General features: G+C 57.5%; 2 protein-coding genes across 8 annotated transcripts; one reads left to right on the forward strand and one right to left on the reverse strand.

Annotated features, from left to right (window-relative positions):
- Positions 1–3,295: 3,295 nt before the first annotated feature.
- Positions 3,296–15,108, forward strand: HOOK2 (hook microtubule tethering protein 2). Of its 7 annotated transcripts, none has more exons than XM_060006634.1 (22): positions 3,296–3,441; positions 3,962–4,047; positions 4,117–4,189; positions 5,152–5,202; positions 5,292–5,424; positions 5,519–5,586; positions 6,089–6,151; positions 6,475–6,555; positions 6,622–6,812; positions 6,897–7,037; positions 8,272–8,473; positions 8,765–8,875; positions 9,552–9,639; positions 10,023–10,092; positions 10,797–10,934; positions 11,028–11,115; positions 11,314–11,348; positions 13,313–13,395; positions 13,475–13,578; positions 13,745–13,855; positions 13,921–13,995; positions 14,084–15,108. In XM_060006634.1, the coding sequence occupies exons 1-22, from the start codon at positions 3,397–3,399 to the stop codon at positions 14,231–14,233; spliced, it is 2,187 nt and encodes a 728-aa protein (XP_059862617.1). In that variant the 5' UTR covers positions 3,296–3,396; the 3' UTR covers positions 14,234–15,108. The 7 variants fall into 7 exon arrangements, with proteins under 7 accessions (XP_059862617.1, XP_059862618.1, XP_059862619.1 ...); XM_060006635.1 differs by having other exon boundaries at positions 13,924–13,995; XM_060006636.1 differs by having other exon boundaries at positions 13,478–13,578.
- A 959-nt stretch (positions 15,109–16,067) lies between these two features.
- Positions 16,068–21,046, reverse strand: BEST2 (bestrophin 2). Its single transcript, XM_060007931.1, has 9 exons — positions 20,662–21,046; positions 20,419–20,513; positions 19,343–19,576; positions 19,093–19,247; positions 18,675–18,752; positions 18,351–18,503; positions 18,183–18,263; positions 17,833–17,987; positions 16,068–17,365 (listed from the first exon to the last, which is right to left on the reverse strand). Exons 1-9 carry the CDS (start codon positions 20,811–20,813, stop codon positions 16,942–16,944), a joined length of 1,527 nt encoding a protein of 508 aa, XP_059863914.1. The 5' UTR covers positions 20,814–21,046; the 3' UTR covers positions 16,068–16,941.
- Positions 21,047–21,268: the final 222 nt, after the last annotated feature.

The following is a 21,268-nucleotide window of genomic DNA, read 5'->3' on the forward strand; positions in this document are numbered from 1 at the left end:
GCTGTCTTGTGTGACTTTGACACCCCCCCACGCAAGGTCACAAACTCTCAGATCCACAGTGTCACACGGACACAGGATACACCTGCCACACGTTGGCACAAACATTAACTAGTCCAGCCAGCTCCGCGGCGAATGTGGGCAGGGTCACACTGTCACACATCGTTTGTGGTAGGGCCATTTTCATACACAGATAGGTGGCATATACAGACACTCCGATAAAGCCACACCATCGAGACAAAGTAAGACACAGATAAAAGGCTTGGACCTCAGGACTCCAGTTGTCACACAGCCACTCCTCTCACATGGAGATTGTAGAAGCACAGAGACACATGCTGGGGACGGACACACGACGGTCATGCTGTCACGCAGACATCACAAGTAGGGCACATGAAGTAAAGTAGGGTCACAGACACAAACCCACAAGGCCACACACAGGGACACCAGATTGTCTCGGGGACATGGATAAACCAAGGACGAACATGACAGGCTCATGCTATCACAGAAAAACACATGATGGAGAGAAGTAGGACACGGTCACAGAAACACAACCTAAACCCATACTGAAGTACTGATTGCCATACATTCACTTCTCACACAAAGAATGACCTAGGGATATAGACACACAGCAAGGTCCCATAAAGAGAAGCATGTGCCCTAGTCCCTGACAGCACCCCCCAAAACCACCAAATCACACACACATAGCCTGTTGGGTAAATTCCCAGGGCCCCAAGACACAGATAGATGCAAACACATAGGCCTGTGCACACACAATCACAGACCCACCATCTCACACCTACATAGATGTGAACACACTTCACATGGACTCAGAGACATGTACAGACCCGGGGAGGGGGTCAGGATGGGAGTCCTGGTGGAATGTCAGTGTCTGGAGAGCAGAAAGCCTGCCAGAGTACCTCATGGTATGGGGCATGGTGTCCACCCTGAGCTTGTGGTCAGCCCCGGGGGTGGGGGAGGGGCACCATCTCCAAATGTGTGAACCTAGGGTCTCCATCCCAGCTCTCATGACTGGGTCTCTGCCCAGATGTGAAGGCCGGAGGGGGCGGACGGGGGTCCAGCTGTGGCCGCAGGGAGGGGTTGAGTCACCCGCTTCCCAGCAGTACAGCCCAGGCTGGGCCCAGCTGTTCCTGGAAACAGAGAGGAGGGGGTGGGGTCCCCAAACCAGCTGGGGGCTGCTGGTCCAGACCTGCACCCCGTCCTTAATGGAGGCCTCCAGATCATTCCCCAAACTTGGGGGCTCTCTCCACCGAAAGTGGGGGGTTTGAATCCTTCCCCCAAATAAAGGATCCCTGCTTCAAAATGAGGGTTTGTGACCCCTCTCTTTGGATTGAAGGCACACTGATGCCCCCAACAGTGGGGTTCCCTGCGTCACATAATAGGGATTGCTGCTCTTCCCTGCCAACGTAGGGAGCTCCCTTTCCCCCCAAACATGAGATTCCTTGCCGCCCCAAATGGAGGGTTGTGACTCCTCCCCCAACGTGAGGGCACCCAGACCTTCCTTTAAATCTGGGGACTTTTGGCTCCCTGAACATCTATAACGCCTATAATATCATGGCAACGTTAAAACAATTCAAGTCCATGCTCCGAATATTTAGATTCCTCCTAAACATCAAGATCCCTGCGGGTTTTGCAAGTATTGGGGACCCCACTCCCAAATATTTGGCAGTCCTAGCATGTCTCCCAACATTGGGCAACCAGGTCCTCTCACAAATAATCCCAGCCTCCTCTCCTTGTAACAGCCATAGCTCCGGCTCACCTTCCACTTCTGCCTGGTGGCAGGGGGGCCCCGCTTCCCCTTACTGGCAGCACCCTCTCCTTAGTGGGTGCGGGATAAGGGAATCAGCGGCGGCTGTTCTCACGCCCGCCGCCGTAAGGCAGCCTTGTCCGGAAGCCGGCACTGTTGGCCCTTGTCCCCTTCCTCCCTACTCCCCCCCACTCCACTCTACTCCCAGGGGATGGAGGCTGAAAACAACTCGGAAGGGGACGTGGGTGTGTAGACGAGCCTCCAAGGCCCCTGCGTGCGTGCAGTTGTGCGTCTGAGTGGGCTGTAACCTGGAGTCTGGTGCTAGAGTGATTGTGTTCCTGCGATGGTGCCGGGAGCGGAGGAGTGCGGGGGGGAGAGGGGAGCTGTAGTCATCCTGCTCAACCCATTCGGGGGCAGGGTCGCCGAAGCCAGACTCTGGGTTGGAGGGAGCAGCTCCCCGCCCCTCAGACCTAGACCCACCCCCAAAGCAGAGTCCGCCCCTCTCTCTGGGTACAGCTAATAACCTCTAATTACTGCTCATTACCTCGCCCGCTCCGCAGGGGAGGGACTGCCGGGGAACTCAGGCGTCAGAGGTCCGGTGCTTTAACCCCTCCCTTAAAGCCGGATCCACCCAGAACCTCTGTTTCCTCGCCTGCGAACCGGGAATTTAAAGAGCACTTGCTACCTAGAGTCGTGGAGATTTCAACCATCTATATATTTAAATCGCTTAGCGGAGAGACTGCATTTTGTAGGCACCCCATAAATGGTGGCTGCGATTTTATTGTTAACTAGTATTGTTAGCACTTTTTCTTTAAGCCCCCTTCACTGCCCAGACGGGGTCTCAGAGTGGGCCCATCCTTTTCCCCGTAGGCCGCGTTCCTGCTGTCTGGGCGCCCCGGGTGGGCCGTGGCGATCAGGGCGGCCCTCTCCTGGGTTCTGAGGGAGGAGGGCCCAGGCGCGGGGCTCAGGGAGGGGAAAGGGCAGGGAAAGCTCAGTGGAGGACGGATCCAGGCTAGGCAAATAAGTCTGTCCGTTACCTAGGACATGTGTCTGACCCATCCTGCCGTCGACTTAGAACCCAAATCCCCTTGTCTACCCCTAGGCAAGACTATCAAGTCACCTACACTGGGAAGAACCCTTTAGTGTTGTTCCCCCTCCAAGTCCATAGAATATATTAAGACCTGCCCCTCTCCTGCACAAAGGCTCTGATCATAATGTGGCTAGACAGCAGAATTTCTTTCAGCCGAAGGGAAGGGACGAGAATGCGCCTGTACAACAGGGTGGGGCAGCTCCGCCTCCGATGAAAAGGAACGACGGTGAAGTCTCCGTTACCCCAAAAAGAGCTCGGGGAGGAGGGGAGGCGAAGCCACCCTTGGGATGCGCAAGGCTGGCCCAGACTGACCCCTAGCGGCAGGCTGGCGCCCAAAAGCTTCCCGGATCTAAGATGGAGGGTCTGAAGCCCTAAGCTGGTGCCGGGAGGAGATCACGTGTCCAGGGCGGGGCCTGCGCTTAGGGGGCGGGGCGGCGCTCTAGGCCGAGCGGGAGGTCGGGGCTGCGGGCGCTCGCTGGTGGCTGATCTGGACGCCGCTGCGGTGGCAGGGCTCCGCGGCCGGGGTTGAATCCAATCGGGAGCCATGAGCGTGGACAAGGCCGAGCTATGCGGGTCTCTGCTCACCTGGGTAGGTCGGGGGCGGGGCCAGGGACAGGTGTACGCCCTCTCTTTTCGCCCGGGAGCCCCGACCTTGGCTCTGTGCACCCTTCCGTCCTGGGGCAGGGAGGAGGAAGGGGTCGTCGGCCTGCCAGGCCGTTGCACTCTGGCCTGAGCACCTGACCCGTCAAGTGGCAGGTTTCCGTGTAAAGAGCAGGTGAGGCCACGCCCCTTGGTGGCTGGGTCATGTGGGGCGAGGGCACAGGTGAGCTGGCCTGGTCACGTGGTGCCTATGGGGACCAAGTGACTCGCGGTCTGACCTCGCCTGGTCGCGCGGGGTTTGTTGGGCAGAGGTATAATGAGGCCACGCCCCCTCCGGTCCGTCCAGGTGAGCAGAAGCCACTCCCCCACGGAGTTGGCTTGCTGAAGCAACAGGCCAGCCCCCACCCAGCACGTGAGGGTCCTGCTGACCGGAAAAGTCTGTAAAAGGGGTTTTGTTCCGTGGTCCCAGGCCCTGATAATGCCTGTTGCACTTTCCTCTCCCCCACCAGTTGCAGACGTTCCATGTCCCGCCCCCCTGTACCAGCCCCCAGGAACTGAGCAGTGGCCTCGCAGTAGCCTATGTGCTGAACCAGATGTGAGTGGGGCTGAGGGGGAGGGTCCCAAAAGGGTCCCCCAGCAGCTCATCCCACCTTCTCACCCCCAGAGACCCTTCCTGGTTCAACGAGGCATGGCTCCAGGGCATCTCAGACGACCCAGGTCCCAACCGGAGGTTGAAGGTGACAGGTGGACTCATGAATGGGGGACAGACTGGTGAAGAGTTGATCAGGGAAGGGTCAGTGAGACATGTCCTGGGTGATGGACAAACAGATCTGGACAGGAAGAGGGACAGATGTATGGTGACCAGCCAACTATGTATTTATTCCTTCATTCTTCTATTAAGCAGGCCTGGGTGTGCATCAAGGAATAACTCAGACAAAACCCTGCATACACAAACATTAACATTGACTTCCAATGGCAATTAGCTCTATGAAGACAATAAAAGCTGGGCCACGAGAGAGAGCAACTGAGAGTGGGTGGGTGGTTACTCCAGATGGGCTGATCTTACATGATCTCCATGTAAGATTTGGAGGAATAGCATTCCAGACACAGGGAGCAGCAAATGCAAAGGCCCTGAGTTGGAAATAAGCTTGGTGTGATCGAGGAAGGGCAGGGGGGTCAGAACAGAAAGCAAGGGGGCAGGAATGGTAGATGAGATCATCAAGGGCCTGGCAGGCTGGAGCAGGGAAGATAGATTCTATTTTAAGTGCTGTGTAAAGTCAAGGAAGGATTTTAGTAGAGGAAAGACACAAACCTGGCTTGGGCTTTAAAAAGCTCCCTCTGGATGCTTGAAGAGAAATGGAGGGGTGGGCAGCAAGAGTGGAAGCTGGTGCAATAATTCAGGTGAGAGATGATGATGGCTAGGGTCAAAGTGTAGTGGGGCAGGTGGTGAGAAGTGACTGGATTCTGGGGACACATGAACAAGATGGGCAGGTGGGTAAGAAGGGCAGGCAGCCAGACAGGTCACTCCTAGGAGAGGGGACATACAGACAGAGAATGGGGCTAAACAAGATGAGATGACAAGGGATTGGGAGGCGAGACAGAGAAAAAAAGAATGGGCTAGACAGATTCAGGGTGGGGGCTGCTTGGCCCCTTCTGGGGGGATTTGGGACCCTGGACACAACTCCTTACCCCTCCCCAGGTCAACAATCTGAAGACAATCTTACAGAGCCTGGTGGAGTACTCCCAGGATGTGAGTAACTGTAAAGGGATTTAGGGGGTTGGGTTGGGAGGAGGGGGGATCCGTCAGCCCCTGATACCCCTTCCTCCTCCCATCCTCAGGTCCTGGGGCATCCCATTTTGGAGCAGCACCTTCCAGATGTGAGCCTTATTGGCGAGTTCTCCGACCCAGAAGAGCTTGGCAAGCTGCTTCAGCTGGTGCTGGGCTGTGCTATCAGTTGCGAGAAGAAGCAGGGTATGGGAGGTTAGGGGGTCCCTAGGGGAAGACCTGAGGAAACGCTTCTTGCCCTTCCACCCTCCATCTCAGTCTCCCCCACCTTGACCCCCAGAGCACATCCAGAGAATCATGACGCTAGAGGAATCAGTTCAGCATGTGGTGATGGAAGCCATCCAGGAGGTAGGTGGGTATGCCCACTGTAGCGAGGAGCTTCAGGGGAGGGGACATCTCCAAGGCAGCTGGGCACAGGCTCTGCCCTGGTAAGGTCTGGGCTCTGTCTGGAACTCAGCTGGCCACATTTCCCTGTCCCATGTGTCTGCCAGCGCCCCCCAGCTCTAAGTCACAACCTAGCACACTAAAAGGGCCAGGCCTCGGAATTCCCTGGTGGTCCAGTGGTTAAGACTCAGCGCTTTCACTGCTATGGCCCGGGTTCAATCCCTGTTTGAAGAACTAGGATCCCACAAGGCGCGCAGTGTGGCCAGGTGGCCGGGGAGTGGGGAAGGACCAGGACTCCCTGCGTGCTGGACACATGAGGCAGCCTCTGGGCTGGGGTTATTGGGGAGGACTGGCTTTGGGGACAGGAGGATGGAGTAGTTCTTAGTCTGGATTGTAGAAGCCTTGGAGGCTGCCCTCAGAGGGCCCAGTTCATCTCAATGTCCTCCCACTGCACCCCCCCCTCCAGCTCATGACCAAAGACACCTCTGACTCCCTGTCACCGGAAACATATGGGAACTTTGATAGCCAGGTAAGGGGTGGGGACCTTGTTAAAGGTCCGACCCCATTACTGATTTTCAGGGCTACCTAAGGAGCAAGGGCTTGACCTTAAGCCTGTAAACCACTCCCATCCTCCAGAGTCCTATCCTCTTCCCTTGCCAGGTCCCCAGGGTTCCTGAATTGCCTTTTCTCCAGTCCCCTCAGGTCCCAGCCCTCTCTTCTTAGATCTTGAGGGTTTCTTGGCTCCCTCCTCTCTGTCCCTGAAGATCCCATCCTCCGTTTCCCCATTTTCCTCCCCTGGATCCCTGAGTTTCTTGTTTCTCCCCACCCTCCCCCCTCAACTCCTCTCATCAGTCCCGCAGGTACTACTTCCTGAGTGAGGAGGCTGATGAGGGTGACGAGCTGCGGCAGCGCTGTCTGGACCTGGAGCGGCAGGTGGGGCCGAGGTGGGGGTCCACAGGTTCTCCCAGGGCAGGGCCGCCCGCATAGCCCCTCTCCCAGCTCCGGCTCGTCTGTATGCCCTGCCCACAGCTGGTACTCCTGTCAGAGGAGAAGCAGAGCCTGGTTCAGGAAAATGAGGTGCTGAGGGAGCGGGTGGGCCGGTCCGAGGGTGAGGGTGCCACCGGCCTCACCTCCAAGAAGCTGCTACTGCTGCAGTCCCAGCTGGAGCAGCTGCAGGAAGAGAACTTCAGGTATGATCAGTTGGGGACAGGGCCAGCAGGCCAGGGGACTGGGGCAGGCACAGTCCCTTAATGTGGTGCTTCCCCCACCCCCAGGCTGGAGAGCGGCAGGGAGGACGAGCGCGTGCGCTGTGCTGAGCTGGAACGGGAGGTCGCCGAGCTGCAGCAGCGGAACCAGGAGCTGACCAGCCTGGCCCAGGAGGCACAGGCCCTGAAGGATGAAATGGATGAACTTCGGTGAGTGGCAGGTCCCCCACCACACACCCCCATTGCCAGAGTGCCCCTCTGATGCTATAGGACCTCTGTAACCCCCAAATTCCTAGTGGGCACCCACAATGCCCTGTTGACTCCACCACACTATCCTGGAATCCACCTTGTCCTCTGGACAACACCAAACTCCCTGGATCCATGGTGCCCCCCAGGACCCCACAGTGTCCCCCTGTTATCCCACATTGTATCCCACATACCTTAGAGCAGGGGTCACAAACCCCTGGGCCGCGGACTGGTTCCGGTCCGCAGCCTGTTAGGAACTGGGCCACACAGCAGGAGGTGAGCAGAGGGCGAGAGAGTGAAGCTTCATCTGCCGCTCCCCATCGCTCCCCACCACTCTCCATCACTCGCATTACTGCCTGAACTATCCCCCTACCCCCCGCCGGTCCGTGGAAATATTGTCTTCCATGAAACCGGTCCCTGGTGCCAGAAAGTTTGGGGACCGCTGCCTTATAGGATCCCTGTGACCCCAGCAAGCCTAGGGGGTCATAATGCTCCCCAGACCCCACTGCACCATTCTGGGACCCATCATGCCCCAGCATCCCATGGTGCCCTTCAGGACCCCACAATGCAATAACTTTGCCCCTGGTGACCCCTCTGTCCCCCCATCACATGACTGTACCTTCTTATGACTCCACAGCATCCCTGCAAGCACAAAGTGCTTGGTAGGCCCCCATAGCACCCACCCCTCAACCTCACTGTGCCTTCTGTTGCCTCAAAGGGCTCCCCTGTGACCCCCATGGCATTCCTGTAATGTTAAAGTGCCTAATGAGCCCCTACCATACCTTCAAGAGCCCCACAGTGCTCTGCCTCAAAGATCCCCCATGACCCCACCACGGCCCCTGCACCCACAATACCCTTGTTAGGCCCATAGATACATCATGACCCCAAAGTGTCCATGGGGGCTCCTCAGAACCTCTGGGCCCCATCATTCCCCCTGTAACCCCACAGTCATTTTTGTGTCCCCCAGATTCTGATTTTGACCCTGGGCTAACCATTGATGTTTAGCGCTCCCTTTATGCTCCCTAATGATTCCCCCAACGCCACCAGGCCCCGCTGACCCCTGACCCTCATGACCCATCACCTTGAACCCAAATGCCCCAAGGCTGACCTGACACCTTCCCCTGCCCTGAGGGCCTCGCATCCAGGCTGAACCCTTGACCTCAGACCCGCCTCCTCTTCCCATTGCCCCCGCCCGCAGGCAGTCGTCAGAGCGCGCAGGGCAGCTGGAGGCCACGCTGAGCAGCTGCCGGCGCCGCCTGGGCGAGCTGCGGGAGCTGCGGCGGCAGGTGCGGCAGCTGGAGGAGCGCAACGCCGGCCACGCAGAGCGCACGCGGCAGCTGGAGGAAGAGCTGCGCCGGGCCGGCTCCCTGCGCGCCCAGCTAGAGGCGCAGCGGCGGCAGGTACGGGCGGGGGCCTGGACCTGGACTGGGGTGGGGGCTTCTCTTGGCCGGCCGCTGACTTTAGCTCACCCTCAGCGTGGTGCTAAGTCCTTCCACCCAGCGTCTGCTCCCATTTTTATATAGAGGCCACACCCTTTAGGCCAGCCAGCTCCTCCCTAGGCTTGTAAGCCCCACCCCTTAAGCCTCCTCCAAGTTCCCTCAGCTGGTCCCTCTGGCTCCGCCCTTTCACCTTGTACTCAGTCCCTGCCCCTCCTTCCCACCCTGCTGTCCTCTCCCCTCTCCTCTGTTTAGGTTCAGGAATTGCAGGGCCAGCGGCAGGAGGAGGCCATGAAGGCCGAGAAATGGCTATTCGAGTGCCGCAATCTGGAAGAAAAGTATGAGTTGGTGTCAAAGGAGAAGGAGGTGAGGCTGAGGTCCCTCCACCCAAGCCCCACCCTGACCATCGTGGCAGAGCCCATTCCCTAGGACAGCAGTCCCCAACCTTTATAAGATTTTTTTTTAAGGGAACTTTATTATTTTTATTTATTTATGTTTTGGCTGCGTTGGGTCTTCGTTGCTGCACGCGGGCTTTCTCTAGTTGCGGTGAGGGGGGCTACTCTTCATTGCGGTGCGTGGGCTTCTCACTGAGGTGGCTTTTCCTGTTGCAGAGCACAGGCTCTAGGCGCACGGACTTCAGTAGTTGTGGCACGTGGGCTCAGTAGTTGTATCTCACGTGCTTGGTTGCTCCGCAGCATGTGGGATCTTCCCGGACCAGGGCTCCAACCTGTGTACCCTGGATTCTTAACCACTACGCCATCAGGGAAGCCCAGAAGTGCCCAACCTTTTTGGCACCAGGGACCGGTTTCGTGGAAGACATTTTTTCCACGGACTGGGGGTTGGGGGCAGTAATGCGAGCAATGGGGAGCTATAGGGAGTGGCAGACGAAACTTCACTTTCTTGCCCATCGCTCACCTCCTGCTGTGTGGCCCGGTTCCTAACAGGCCGCGGACCGGTACCGGTCTGTGGCCCAGGGGTTGGGGACCCCTATCCTAGGAGACCGATCCAGCCTCAAGTGGCCTGTTGCATCCCGTCCCTCCAGCGGCTGCTGGCAGAACGGGACTCCCTGCGGGAGGCCAATGAGGAGCTGCGCTGCGCCCAGTTGCAGCCTCGCGGGCTGACCCAAGCCGGTGAGTTGGAGGCCCATCCCAGGGCCTGGGAGATGGCTGGCCTGGCCTTACCTGGTCTGGTGTGCTGTTAGGGCAGGCAGAAAAGGCAGTGTCCCAGGGCTTGTCTAGGTTGGGGGCAGAGCTAGGCCACATTGGAGGGAGGCTAGAGTGGAAAGAGGTGACATGGGCTGACAGAAAGCAGGGACTGTGTATCGGGGCTCTGGGTGGGGCAAAGGCAAACCCAGGCCAAGGATCATGGCTCCTTGTCATGCCAGGGGTGGGGTTTGGGTCAAGTCAGGCTTTTGGCCGAAGTTGAACCCCCAAAGATGCTTCTCGGAAAGAGGATCCTAGGGATGGGGACAGAAACTGTGCAGCCACCTGAAGACTTTTCACACATTCTCCAGACCCTTCACTGGATCCCACCTCACCGGCTGTGGAAAACTTAGCAGCCGAGATCCTACCTGCGGAGCTCAGGTATCCTGGGGTCACTCAGAGCTCTGGCCCCACTGGGGCCTGCCAGTGCCCACCCTCAGCCCCGTCCCCAGTACAGGTATTTACCACTAGCCAGGCCTGCTCAACTTGGTTCCCAAGTCCTAGCCGGGCTTCTAGGCCCACTCACTCCTAATTCTGCTCTTACCTGGCCAGGGCTCTACCCCTATTGGTGCCTCACCTCTTCAGGATCCGTCCTGAGTGCACAAATTAGATCCAACCCATCTGTCTCCACTCCCCAGGCAAAAATCCTTTGCTCCAGCCCTGCCCACATTGGGTTCTGCCCCCAGGATACAGCCCTGTCCTCAGTATATTCCCTGTTAGGTTCACTGCCCTGTGCGCTGCCCGTAAGAACTCCCACCCCAGCTTTTCACTTTTCAGTGTCTTACTTTACCGGCAGCCGCATCTCAGTGTTCTAACCCTCTCCTGTAGCCCCACCCTTCCCTGGCGCCACCCCTAGACCCAGCTCATGGCTCCGCCCACTTTGCCCCCCAGCCCCACCGGCGCTCCGCCCACCCATGCCTAGGCGCTGTCCTCTGTACTCTAACCCTACCCCAGGGTCTGGCTGGGCTCTTCCCCCAGGGCTCTATCCCTCTCCTGGCCGCGTCTGCCCAGTTTCCCTGCTGGAGCCTTGGTAGGCCTGAGTGGTGACCCATCTCCCGCACTGCTCACTCCTTCTCGGTCCGCAGGGAGACGCTCCTACAGCTTCAGCTGGAGAACAAGCGCCTGTGCCAGCAGGAGGCGGCCGACCGGGAACGGCAGGAGGAGCTGCAGCGCCACCTGGAGGAGGCCAACCGCGCGCGCCACGGCCTGGAGATGCAGCACCGGTGAGGACCCACCTGGCGGAGGGGGGCCTCTCACACGCTTGGAGGGGGGCTGAGGGCGGGCGCAGGCACTAAGTGGGCCCCCCAACCCTGCAGGCTGAACCAGCAGCAGCTGTCGGAGCTGCGGGCCCAGGTGGAGGACCTGCAGAAGGCCCTGCAGGAGCAGGGGGGCAAGACTGAAGATGTGAGTGCCCACCTCCTCCCTGCCTGGCCCTCCTTTGTGTCCCCCAATAACCCTTCTCTCTCTTCCCCCTGCTGCCCGATGCCCCGTGAAGTCCATTGTAAGTACCTTGAGCCCAGGGTGGCACCCCCTACCCTCAGTCTGGAAAGAGGTTGGGACCTCTGGAGCCCTCACTCACCCAGTGCCTCTTCTCTCCTCCAGTCAACCCTGCTGAAGAGGAAGCTGGAGGAGCATCTGTGAGTCCCAGAGTGGGGGTACTCTTCGTGGGGGGAAAGGCTGAGGCAAAGGTGTGGGAGGTGGATCCGGTGTCGATGGGGAGTTCTTGATGAGGAAAGGGAGTCTGACGGGTCAGCTCAAGTGGGGCCTTATAGACTAAGGGAAGGCATATGGAATGTTTTGGGGGAACAATGAGGTGCCACAGAGGAAATTGCAACAAGGTTGTGTGACAAAGTAATAGTCACCTTTTACTTTTGCATTGTTAAAAAGGAAAGTTGTTTTTTTGTGTTTTTCATTTTTGGCCACACTGTGTGGCTTGTGGAATCTTAATTCCCCAACCGGGGATTGAACCCGGGCCCACATCAGTGAAAGCTCCGAGTCCTAACCCCTGGACTGCGAGGGAATTCCCAAAAAAGGAACTATTAAAAAAAAAAAAGAAAGAAAGAAACTATTTTAAATGGCTATCACATTTATAGTTTAAAAACCAAAATGTATACCGAGCTATACAGAAATAAAGGGTATACCTCTGAGTGCTCCCTCATTGACTCAGTTTCCACCCCATTCCACCCTCATTTCTATTAGTTTATTATGGAAATCCTTCCAGAATTTTTAAAGCAGATCCAAATGAATATGAATATAGATTTTTACTATCATTCCTTATTTACGCAAAAAGTAGTGTAATATGTGCACTTTGCTTTCCCTACTTAACAAGTTAACTGGAGAAATTTCTCCTTAAGAATAAATAAAGGAGTCCTTCTTATTTTTTTTTTCACATATAGCAGCCTTTGTCAACTGGGGTTCCATAGGGGAACTAGGCCTTACAGAAAATTATTTTCGTGACTATTTTCTCAGTTCTGCCAAGGATGCAATGAAGCTAAGGCCGACCTGGAACACAGAAAGTTATTTCCTTACAGAGGATGGATACCTGGAGGCATTAGGGCTTAATTCTCCTGTAGAATTCTGGTCCAGAAGGTCTGGCCTATAGCATTTTTTGTAATATTGTAATGTGTTTAACTCATTCTTTCTAGGTATTTGCAATTTCAAGCAATGTAACAAAGTAAACCTTGTATAGGCATCATTTTGCTTGTGTGCAAATATACACAAAAATGCAATGGGTGGCTCCCAGGGTACATGCCTTTGTAATTTTAGTAGACATAGCCAGAGGTTCACTATTAGATGTTACACCATGTTCCATGTCCGACACATGATAATAGTCTCACCTACAGGAATCTTTGGGGTTTTGCCACAGGTGGCAGAACTGTCAATTATTAGCTTGCATTTCCTTTCCTGTTTCAAAAATGTTTAAAAGTTTTAATTTATTTTTGGCTGCGTTGGGTCTTTGTTGCTGCACGCGGGCTTCCTCTAGTTGCAGCAAGTGGGGGCTACTCTTTGTTGCAGTGCGTGGGCTTCTCATTGTGGTGGCTTCTCTTGTCATGGAGCACGGGCTCAGTAGTTGTGGCTCGTGGGCTCTAGAGCACAGGCTCAGTGGTTGTGGCGCACGGGCTTAGTTACTCCACAGCATGTGGGATCTTCCCGGACCAGGACTCGAACCCGTGTCCCCTTCATTGGCAGGCAGACTCTTAACCACTGTGCCACCAGGGAAGTCCCATATTTCCTTTTGTTTTATAAGAGATTTGCATTCCAGAAAGATACCTGGCTGCTGGGTAGAGAATGGAACTGAGGGGTTGAGAGTAGAGGGGGCTGGCAAGGGATGATGGTGCCTGGACCAGCGAGTGGGCTGTGGAATGGGGAGAAGTGGACACATGGGAGGGCTGGTCCAAGGCCCACCTGATGAGGGGTGTAGAGGGTTGGGACTCTGATGGCTGAGGAGATGGTGGGGCCAGCGCACATAACCCCCAGGCTTGGGGTCAGGCAGAAAGGTCTGCAGGGACACTTCTGGCTGGCTGGGAAGGCTGTGGCCACCACTAGGAGAAAAGAAATAGGCCCAGAGCTCAGCCTACTGCTGCCGGTCCCCTGCCCGCAGGCAGAAGCTGCATGAGGCAGATCTGGAGCTGCAGCGGAAGCGCGAGTACATCGAGGAGCTAGAGCCCCCTGCCGATAGCAGCAGTGAGTGGGACTGGGTGGCCGGCTGGGTGCAGGGAGCCCCAAGCTTGGCACAGAGCTGAGGGGCCACCTGTTCCCCCAGCAGCCCGGCGTATCGAGGAGCTGCAGCACAACCTGCAGAAGAAGGACGCGGACTTGCGGGCCATGGAGGAGCGGTACCGCCGCTACGTGGACAAGGCGCGCACAGTGAGGACGGGCGCTGGGTGCCCTACACGCCTTCTGCCGAGGCTGCTGCCTCCCATTGGTTCATGCCTCCTGCCCCCACACCTGTCATATCTAATCATGTCACAGACTTTTACACCACGGCCTGTGAGGCCAAGGTCACCCTGGCTGTGTCTTCCCCAACCCCTAGGTCATACAGACCCTGGAACCCAAGCAGCGGCCACCTGGGGGGGCTCCTCCGGAACTCCACACCCTGAGGACACAGCTTCGAGAGCGGGATGTCCGCATCCGGCACCTGGAGGTGGGTGTCCTTGTCCCTTCTCACTGTCCTCAGCATATCCAGGTCCTTGACTATTGCCTCCTTAGCAGATGGACTTTGAGAAGAGTCGAAGTCAGCGAGAGCAGGAAGAAAAGCTGCTCATCAGTGCCTGGTATAATATGGTGAGTGCACCGTTGCCATGCCTGAAGTATTGGGTGGGCATGGCGGTCCTGTGGGCTCACCTGACCCCAACTATGCCCCTCCCTCCAGGGCATGGCTCTGCAGCAGCGAGCCGGGGAAGAGCGGGCACCTGCCCATGCCCAGTCATTCCTGGCACAGCAGCGGCTGGCCACCAATGCTCGCCGCGGACCCCTGGGACGCCTAGCACCCCTGAACATGCGCCCCACTGACAAGCATTGATGGATCTCAGGATCCTGCCACCTGTCCAGCCAATCAGGGCTTAATCCACCCTGGATTCCCCTGACTCACATGGGGCCCAGCATTATGCCTCAGCCAGTTGCTTGAGAGCCTTGAAGTCATAATCTCTGCCCTTTTCTCTCCCAGGTGGGACGAGAGTGCAGGATGAGGCGGGAGGCAGGAATGGGCCTATTCTTTTTAGCAATGTGATTCTTATTCTTGATTTTAGTGAGCTGCCAGGGGAGAGAGTGATTTTATATTTGAGAAGAAAGATAATAAAGACTTTCAATCTGACCTGGCTGGACTCTGGGCTCTGAGGGGAGGGAGAGAAGGTAGGCCAGGGGCTCAGGTCACTGCTTTTAAGAAAATCCTAGCTTGTGTTCTTACTAAAGTGTGAGTGACCGATAGCACCCCGTAGGAAGTTTGAATCATGTTTGTATCTGTGTAACTGTATGTGTGTGTGGTGGGTTTTGAAGAAGCTTCAGACAAAAATCCCTACCTCAGGAAGCTGTCAATTCCAATGGAGACAGATAATAAACAAAATAGATAAAATATTTGATGTGAGAAGTGCTACAGAGAAAAATAAAGCAGACAAAGTCATGGGGTTGCAGGAGGTGGATTTGGGAGGTGGTGATTTTTTTTTTTTCTTTGCGGTACGTGGGCCTCTCACCGTTGTGGCCTCTCCCGTTGCGGAGCACAGGCTCCGGACGCGCAGGCTCAGCGGCCATGGCTCACGGGCCCAGGCGCTCCGCGGCACGTGGGATCTTCCTGGACCGGGGCACGAACCCGTGTCCCCTGCATTGGCAGGCGGACTCTCAACCACTGCGCCACCAGGGAAGCCCAGGTGGTGATTTTTAATAAAAGGCCAGGAAATGAGGCCTCACCAAGGAAGTGACAGAATTTTTTATTTTTTTATTTTTTGCGGTACGCGGGCCTCTCAACGCTGCGGCCTCTCCCGTTGCGGAGCACAGGCTCCTCACGCGCAGGCTCAGCGGCCATGGCTCATGGGCCCAGCCGCTCTGCGGCACGTGGGATCCTCCCGGGCCGGGGCACGAACCCGCGTCCCCTGCATCGGCAGGCGGACTCTCAACCACTGTGCCACCAGGGAAGCCCTGAAGTGACATAATTTAAGCAGAGACCTGCAGGAGGTGAGGGAGGGACCATGTAGGTATCTGGGGAAGAGTGATCCAGGCAGAGGGAATAGCACGTGTAAAGGCCCTGGGACGAGACCTTGCTCGGTGGGTTAGAGGAACAGTGAGGAGGCCAGTGTGGCTGGAGTGGAGTGAGTGAGGGGAAGAGTGGAGAGAGTCAAGACCAGGCAGACTGTCCAGGGCCTTGTAGCGTGTGTGGATTACTTTAGCTTTCATTCTAAGTGAAGTGGGAGCCACAGAGTGTTCTAAGCAAAGGAGCGACATGACCTGATTCAAGTTGTCACAGGCTCCCTTTGGCTCCTATGGGAGGAACAGACTGCGGGGGTGTCAGGGCCAGAGCTGAGAGACCAGGTCACTCGTCCAGGTGGGTGGTTGGGTGATAGGGCTCTGGCCAGGGTGTGGACCCTGGAGGAATGGGAAATGGTTGGATTCTGGATACAGTTTGAAGACTAAGCTGATGGGGTTTGCTACTGGGTTGATGAGAGGGGATGAAAGAAAGGAGTTGAAGGTGACTCCCAGGTTTTGTCCTCATCATCTGGAATGACAAAGCTGACAGAGGTTGGGACAGGTGGGGAGCTGATAGGGAGCTGGTTTGGGGGCATGTTATGTTCGAAGTGCCCGTGAGATCCCCACATGCAGATGTCAAGCAGGAAGTTGGCTCTCTGGGTCTCGAGTCAGGGGAGGGATCCTGGCTGGACTTCTAAATTCAGGAGTCACCTACATACGACTGATGTAAAACCTAGAGCACTGAAGGGGTATCTGAGAGTGCAGGGGCTTGAGGCAGAGGGGTCACTTGCAGAAGCATAAATCGAGGCTGGCAGGGGAATTCCCTGGAGGTCTTGTGGTTAGGACTCCGTGCTTTCACTGCCTTGGGCCCGGGTTCGATCCCTGGTCGGGGAGCTAGGATCCCGCAAGCCGCGTGGCAAAAAAAAAAAAAAAAAGAAAGAAAAGAAAAGAAAAGAAAAAGAAAAACGCTGGCAGGAGAAAGCTATGGTCCTTGGACCGTGGGTCCTACATTGATGAATGAGTAAAGCCCTGGGCACTAATGGGGCCATTTCAGAGAGAATTTAGGAAGAAGTGGGCAGGGCATCATCAAATAATCTGGAGGATTCCTTAAAGCTTACTTAGCATAAATGCCTGGCAGGAGTTGAGTAAAAAAAAAACACTAAAAGTTTATTGAGCACCTATTATGTACCAAACACTTTAAAGCCACATTTCATTTCATCCTCACAGCGCATTGAGGTGGGCACTCATATGTCCAATTTGAGGAAAGAAGAAAGGCAAGGCACACTGATAAAAACTCTCACGCAGTGGCGGGTAGGAAGTAGAGCTGGTGGTAAGGACCGACAGTCCAAAGATGCTGGAAGAATACCCTGCCCTCAGTGCAGTGCCTGGCCCACAGGAGGCGCTCCAAGCCTCTGTGCCAAACGTAAAGGCGGGACGCAGGCAGGTAAGAAGCGGGCAGGCGGAGTCCACAGGCAGCTTATAAAGCCCAAACCACTGCTTGCGGGCGGTGTTGGGGCATTTTCTCTATCCTTGGGGATCCAGGGTCCAAGGGTCTCAGGTTAGACTCTCCTCCTCCTCGCCAATAGGGCTGGGCACCCAGGGTGGAGCCGGCCCCCGGGGCCCGGGCATTGGCACAACGGTGAAGGGCTCGGCGGGTGGCCTGGGGGCTGGCGGCTCGCGGCCAGCGTGGGGCTCAGACTCCGGCTCCAGCAGGCCTAAGGGTAGCAGCGCGTCACTGCCACTGCACTCTGGGGCCGCGCCATCAGGGGCGCCCGCGCATGCGCAGCTGGCGGCTGTGGATTCCTCCGACACGCAGCTGTTCTTGCGGCGCAGTAAAGACAGGCGCCGGCCCAGCAGGCCTCCAGCGGCCATGCCCGCGCCCACCGGCAGGAGGCGCTGCAGGAAGTCGCCGTGTGCGTCGCTCAGCGGCGCATCCACGCCGTCCTGCCGCTGGAACTGCATGTCCTCCTTGGCCAGCCTGCGGAAGAGACAATGGGTCAGCGCTGCGGCCTCTCTCTTCTTCATCAACAGAGTTGGGACCGAGGAACACTGCTTTTCCACCCCATTGTCCCACTTATCCCAAAAGACCTTGGCTCCTCACCCGAGAGCCTGGCCTTATCCTCTGGCTCTGGCTATGCTCAAACTTAGGCCTCAAAAGGCTAAGTTGGGGCCCTGCCGCCTGTCCTTTGGTATCGCTTCTGGCCCGTCCAGTCCTCATAGACTGTAGCCCTTAGCTCTGCCCCCAGTTAGTGGCCGGGTCCCAGACCTTGACCCGGATCCCTGACCCCTGACCCGTCCTAGTCCTCATGACTTTAGCTCTTAGCCCCGAATCTCCAGGGTGTAGCCTTTAGCCCCGACCTGGTCACCCACAGCCCCTTCAATCAGATACACCCCGCAGTCATGAGCCCCGCCCCCAAGAGGCCCCGCCCATCCCCACTGGCTCACGTGATGTCGAAGGTGGAGCCCTGGAAGGAGGGCTGCTGCAACAGGAAGGCGGTGGCAGCGGTGTAGGGAGCGCGAGCCTCAGCTGCGTCCCAGTATAGGTCCTTCTCCAGCATGGCCAGGTCGTCGTACATCTCGTCCACGGCCAGCATTGACACCTGCGGGCGAGGATACGCGGGGAAGAGTGGGCATGGAACAGCGCCGGCACCGAAGGGTGGACCCCTCTGGACGGGTAGGAGTGTGGTGACCAAAGAGAAGGATGGATCAGGGGCGATGTCTGAGCGAGTCTTAGCAGGGGTGGGGCCAGGGCCGCTTTGGGAGCCCAGGGATGGTCTTAACCGAGAGAGTCTCACTTGGAAGTTGCGGTCGATCAGAAAGTTGGTCTCAAAGTCATCGTCGTCCTCTCCGAAGGGGTTGATGAGCTGCTCAGCTACCTGAGTGGGTAAGAGGAGAGGTAGGTGGAGAACTGAAAACCCCTGCCCGCTCCACCCCTGGAGTCCTGGCCTTGGGGCCCCACCCACCTTGAGCCAGCCCGCGTAGAAGAAGAACTGCAGCAGGGTGAAGATGGGTACGCACAGGTCCAGGTCGTGGTCTTTGTAGCCCTGCGCCGGGTCCAGGAACTGGCGACCGATGAGGCAGGCCAGGAAGTAGCTGTACACAGCGATGGTCACCACCTGGGGGAGGGGCAGGACGGAGTGCCAATTCAGGGTTCTCTGGGCCTTGGGGGGTCATGGAGAGACCAGAGCTAGGATCGCGAGTCACTGTGATGGGGTCTTAGCTGGCCCTCAGTTTCTCCTTGAGACCAACGCTCCAGGGCCTCTGACGCGGGATAACGGCGGGGTTACCTGGGTGTAGACAAGGGGTACGCTAATCCAGTCGTAGTGAAAGAGCATCCCACACTTGGCCCGAAACACAGTCAGCTCCTGGAGGCAGATACACGTCATGAGGGGGCCTGAATAGTGAGCTCACACATGGGGATTAAGTGGGGGGGGGTGTACCTGGGATGGAGGTGAGTGGTCACCTGGTGGGAGGCGGGCGTGTGCTTCTAGGGACTTCAGGGAGAATATTTAGTGGTGAGTGTACGCCTAGGAGCACTATGCACCTAGGAGCCGCCCCATAGAGATTAAGCGTACACCTGGGGGCTGCTAGATAAGGGTGGTTGGGATCCGCCTTGTGGGAGGCGCATGGCAGACACACAACCTCAGGGTGCGTGGGGTACAATTTCCCTGGCATTTGATATGAGTGACCACCCGGAGAGCCCACCTCCAGCAGCAGCTTAAGGGCGCCGTTGTTGCGGATGCGGCCCTCGCGCTGAGCCTGCGCTGCCAGGTTGGAGAACCAGACGCAAGGCACCCAGTACTTGTTGTAGGATGAGTTCAGGTTCTCGAACTTCTTGCGCTCCTCGCGGGTCATAAACCCTGGAGGGGCGAGGTCGGGGGTTATTTGCCCCACCCTCAGTCTTTGCTCCCCCCCGCCCCCCCCCCACCCGCGTTCCTTTTGGCCGGAGCCTCACCTGCTTCCACCACATGGTCTATGGTGGGGAAGCGCTTGAAGACAGCGGTGCTGACAGAGCGCAGGATAAGCACAGCAGAGAGTCCTGCATAGCGCATGAGCGTGCGTCGGTAGAGGCGGCCGCGCTCGTCGCGCCCGTGCACTGTGCCGACCACCACGCACATGAGCGCGTCGGGCAGGGGCATGCATAGGTACTGGTTCCACCAGCGGTGCACCACCAGCGTTACGTAGAAGCCTGCGGGAGAGCCGGGAATGGGAGACTCAGTTGGGACACTAGGGCCAGGGGTTTGGGGTCCCAGGTCATGGGAAGAGGAGTGACATAGGGTCTTCATCAGGAACATTCGGTAGGCTGGATACCCAGACCATGTGGGGCCACCTGAGCTGGGAACCTGGAGATTCAGCCCTGAGGTCAGAGAGGTTGGTGCAGGCTGGATCACCCTGGCTACTTGGATGTCACCTGGGATGGGAGATTAGGATCTCCGTATAGAGGTGGAGACAGAGGGCCCACAGGCAGGTTGTCACCAAAGCCACAGGGAGCCCGGGAGCCAGGGATGTGTGAAGGGGTTGGGCATGGTGTCTAAGTCAGGGAACCTGGGGCAGGCTGGTCACCCCATCCTTGTGGGCCCAGAATGGTGGGAGGAAGGCTGAGGTCAAGTGAAGTCACTGAGGACAGGGAGCTGGGACTTGTCAGAGATGCCCCTCAGGCTGGACTTGAAAGGATGGAGTCATGAGGGGCTCTTGGATGGGGGTCCCTGGGGCTCAGTACATGTGAGGGGAGGCACTAGTAATCCCATGCAGACACAGATGGGAGTCCCTGAGTTGACCAGGGATAAGCCTATGCATGACACGGAGTTCTCATTGGGGGCACCTCAGGGGACCCTCTGACCAGATGACATACAAGGTCTCAGGAACTGGGGCCATACTTGGCCTAAAGGACGCAGAAATGGGGATTTGTGGGGGGGTGGCTTTGATGGGGGGGGCGTCTCAGAAAGGCAGGAATGGGAGTCTCCAAAAGGCATGAATGGCAATGGGTTTCTCAGGATGAAGGGAATGGGGAACTCAGGAGCGCGAACGCACCGAGCACAAAAGAGACCGGGATGAGACTGGCGTACTGGTCGCAGTAAAGAACGAGCTTCTCAAAGTAGCGCTTCTGCTCTTCGGTCAGCACGAAGCTGCGAGGGAGGGGGCGCGGGATCACGGGGGAGCCCCGGTCCCCAGTTGAAGGTCTCCCTTCCAGCACCTCCTCCGGGGCCGGCCCGGAGCCCTCCCCAAACGCCCCCACTCCGGCCGGCCCTCCCCCCTCTCCCGGGGCCGCCTCACCGATAGGCGGCACTCAGCGCCATGTAGAGCCCAAGGAAACACAGCAGCTCGCGCCACAGAAGTTTGTAGATGCTCCCGCGCCACAGCAGCAGCAGCTTCGAGAAGCCGCCGAAGCGCGCGTTCGCCACGCAAGCTGTGTACGTGACAGTCATCGCGGCGCCCGGGCCGGTCAAGCCCAAGGAGAGGGGGCTGGACCGGACCCGGGATTGGGGGCCGAGGAATGCGGGGCCGGGCCGGGCTGGAAGGCTGCTGGCGAGGGTGGAAAGGTGCGGGGACGACTCAGCTCCGCGTCACTTTCCACGCCCGGCCACCTCCTCGGTACCGGCTCTGGCTCAGCTTCCCGTCCCCTCCCACCTGCTCAGTCCTGCCCTAGCCCCCAGCCCTCCTCCCCAAGGCCCTCTGGCAGGCCACTCCCTTCCTTGGACTCCAGGTCCCAGCGTCCGGCGCCGACCTCCCCAGGCCCTCTCCGTTCATCCCCCCCCCACCAAGGCCCTTGGTCCACCGAGTTAACCCGAGCTGCCCTCTCTGATCCCATACCCCTTACCTGGACGCCATCTACAGCCTCCCCCCAGCTCCCCGAGTCCCTAGCGCCTCAGTTTCTATGTTC

Source organism: Delphinus delphis, chromosome 3, assembly GCF_949987515.2.
Source record: "Delphinus delphis chromosome 3, mDelDel1.2, whole genome shotgun sequence".
Taxonomy (NCBI): Eukaryota; Metazoa; Chordata; class Mammalia; order Artiodactyla; family Delphinidae; genus Delphinus; species Delphinus delphis.

What these genes read in the sequence shown, in the direction of transcription:
- HOOK2 (XM_060006633.1), top strand. Translation starts at nt 3,397, where the DNA reads ATGAGCGTGGACAAGGCCGAGCTATGCGGGTCTCTGCTCACCTGG. An exon ending in ATGGGAACTTTGATAGCCAG is followed by an intron (nt 6,152 to 6,474) that starts GTAAGGGGTGGG and finishes TCCTCTCATCAG; the next exon opens with TCCCGCAGGTACTACTTCCT. An exon ending in TGGTGTCAAAGGAGAAGGAG is followed by an intron (nt 8,876 to 9,551) that starts GTGAGGCTGAGG and finishes CCGTCCCTCCAG; the next exon opens with CGGCTGCTGGCAGAACGGGA.
- BEST2 (XM_060007931.1), bottom strand. Translation starts at nt 20,813, where the DNA reads ATGACTGTCACGTACACAGCTTGCGTGGCGAACGCGCGCTTCGGCGGC. An exon ending in AGACCATGTGGTGGAAGCAG is followed by an intron (nt 19,248 to 19,342) that starts GTGAGGCTCCGG and finishes TCGCCCCTCCAG; the next exon opens with GGTTTATGACCCGCGAGGAG. An exon ending in TACCCCTTGTCTACACCCAG is followed by an intron (nt 18,504 to 18,674) that starts GTAACCCCGCCG and finishes CCCCTCCCCCAG; the next exon opens with GTGGTGACCATCGCTGTGTA.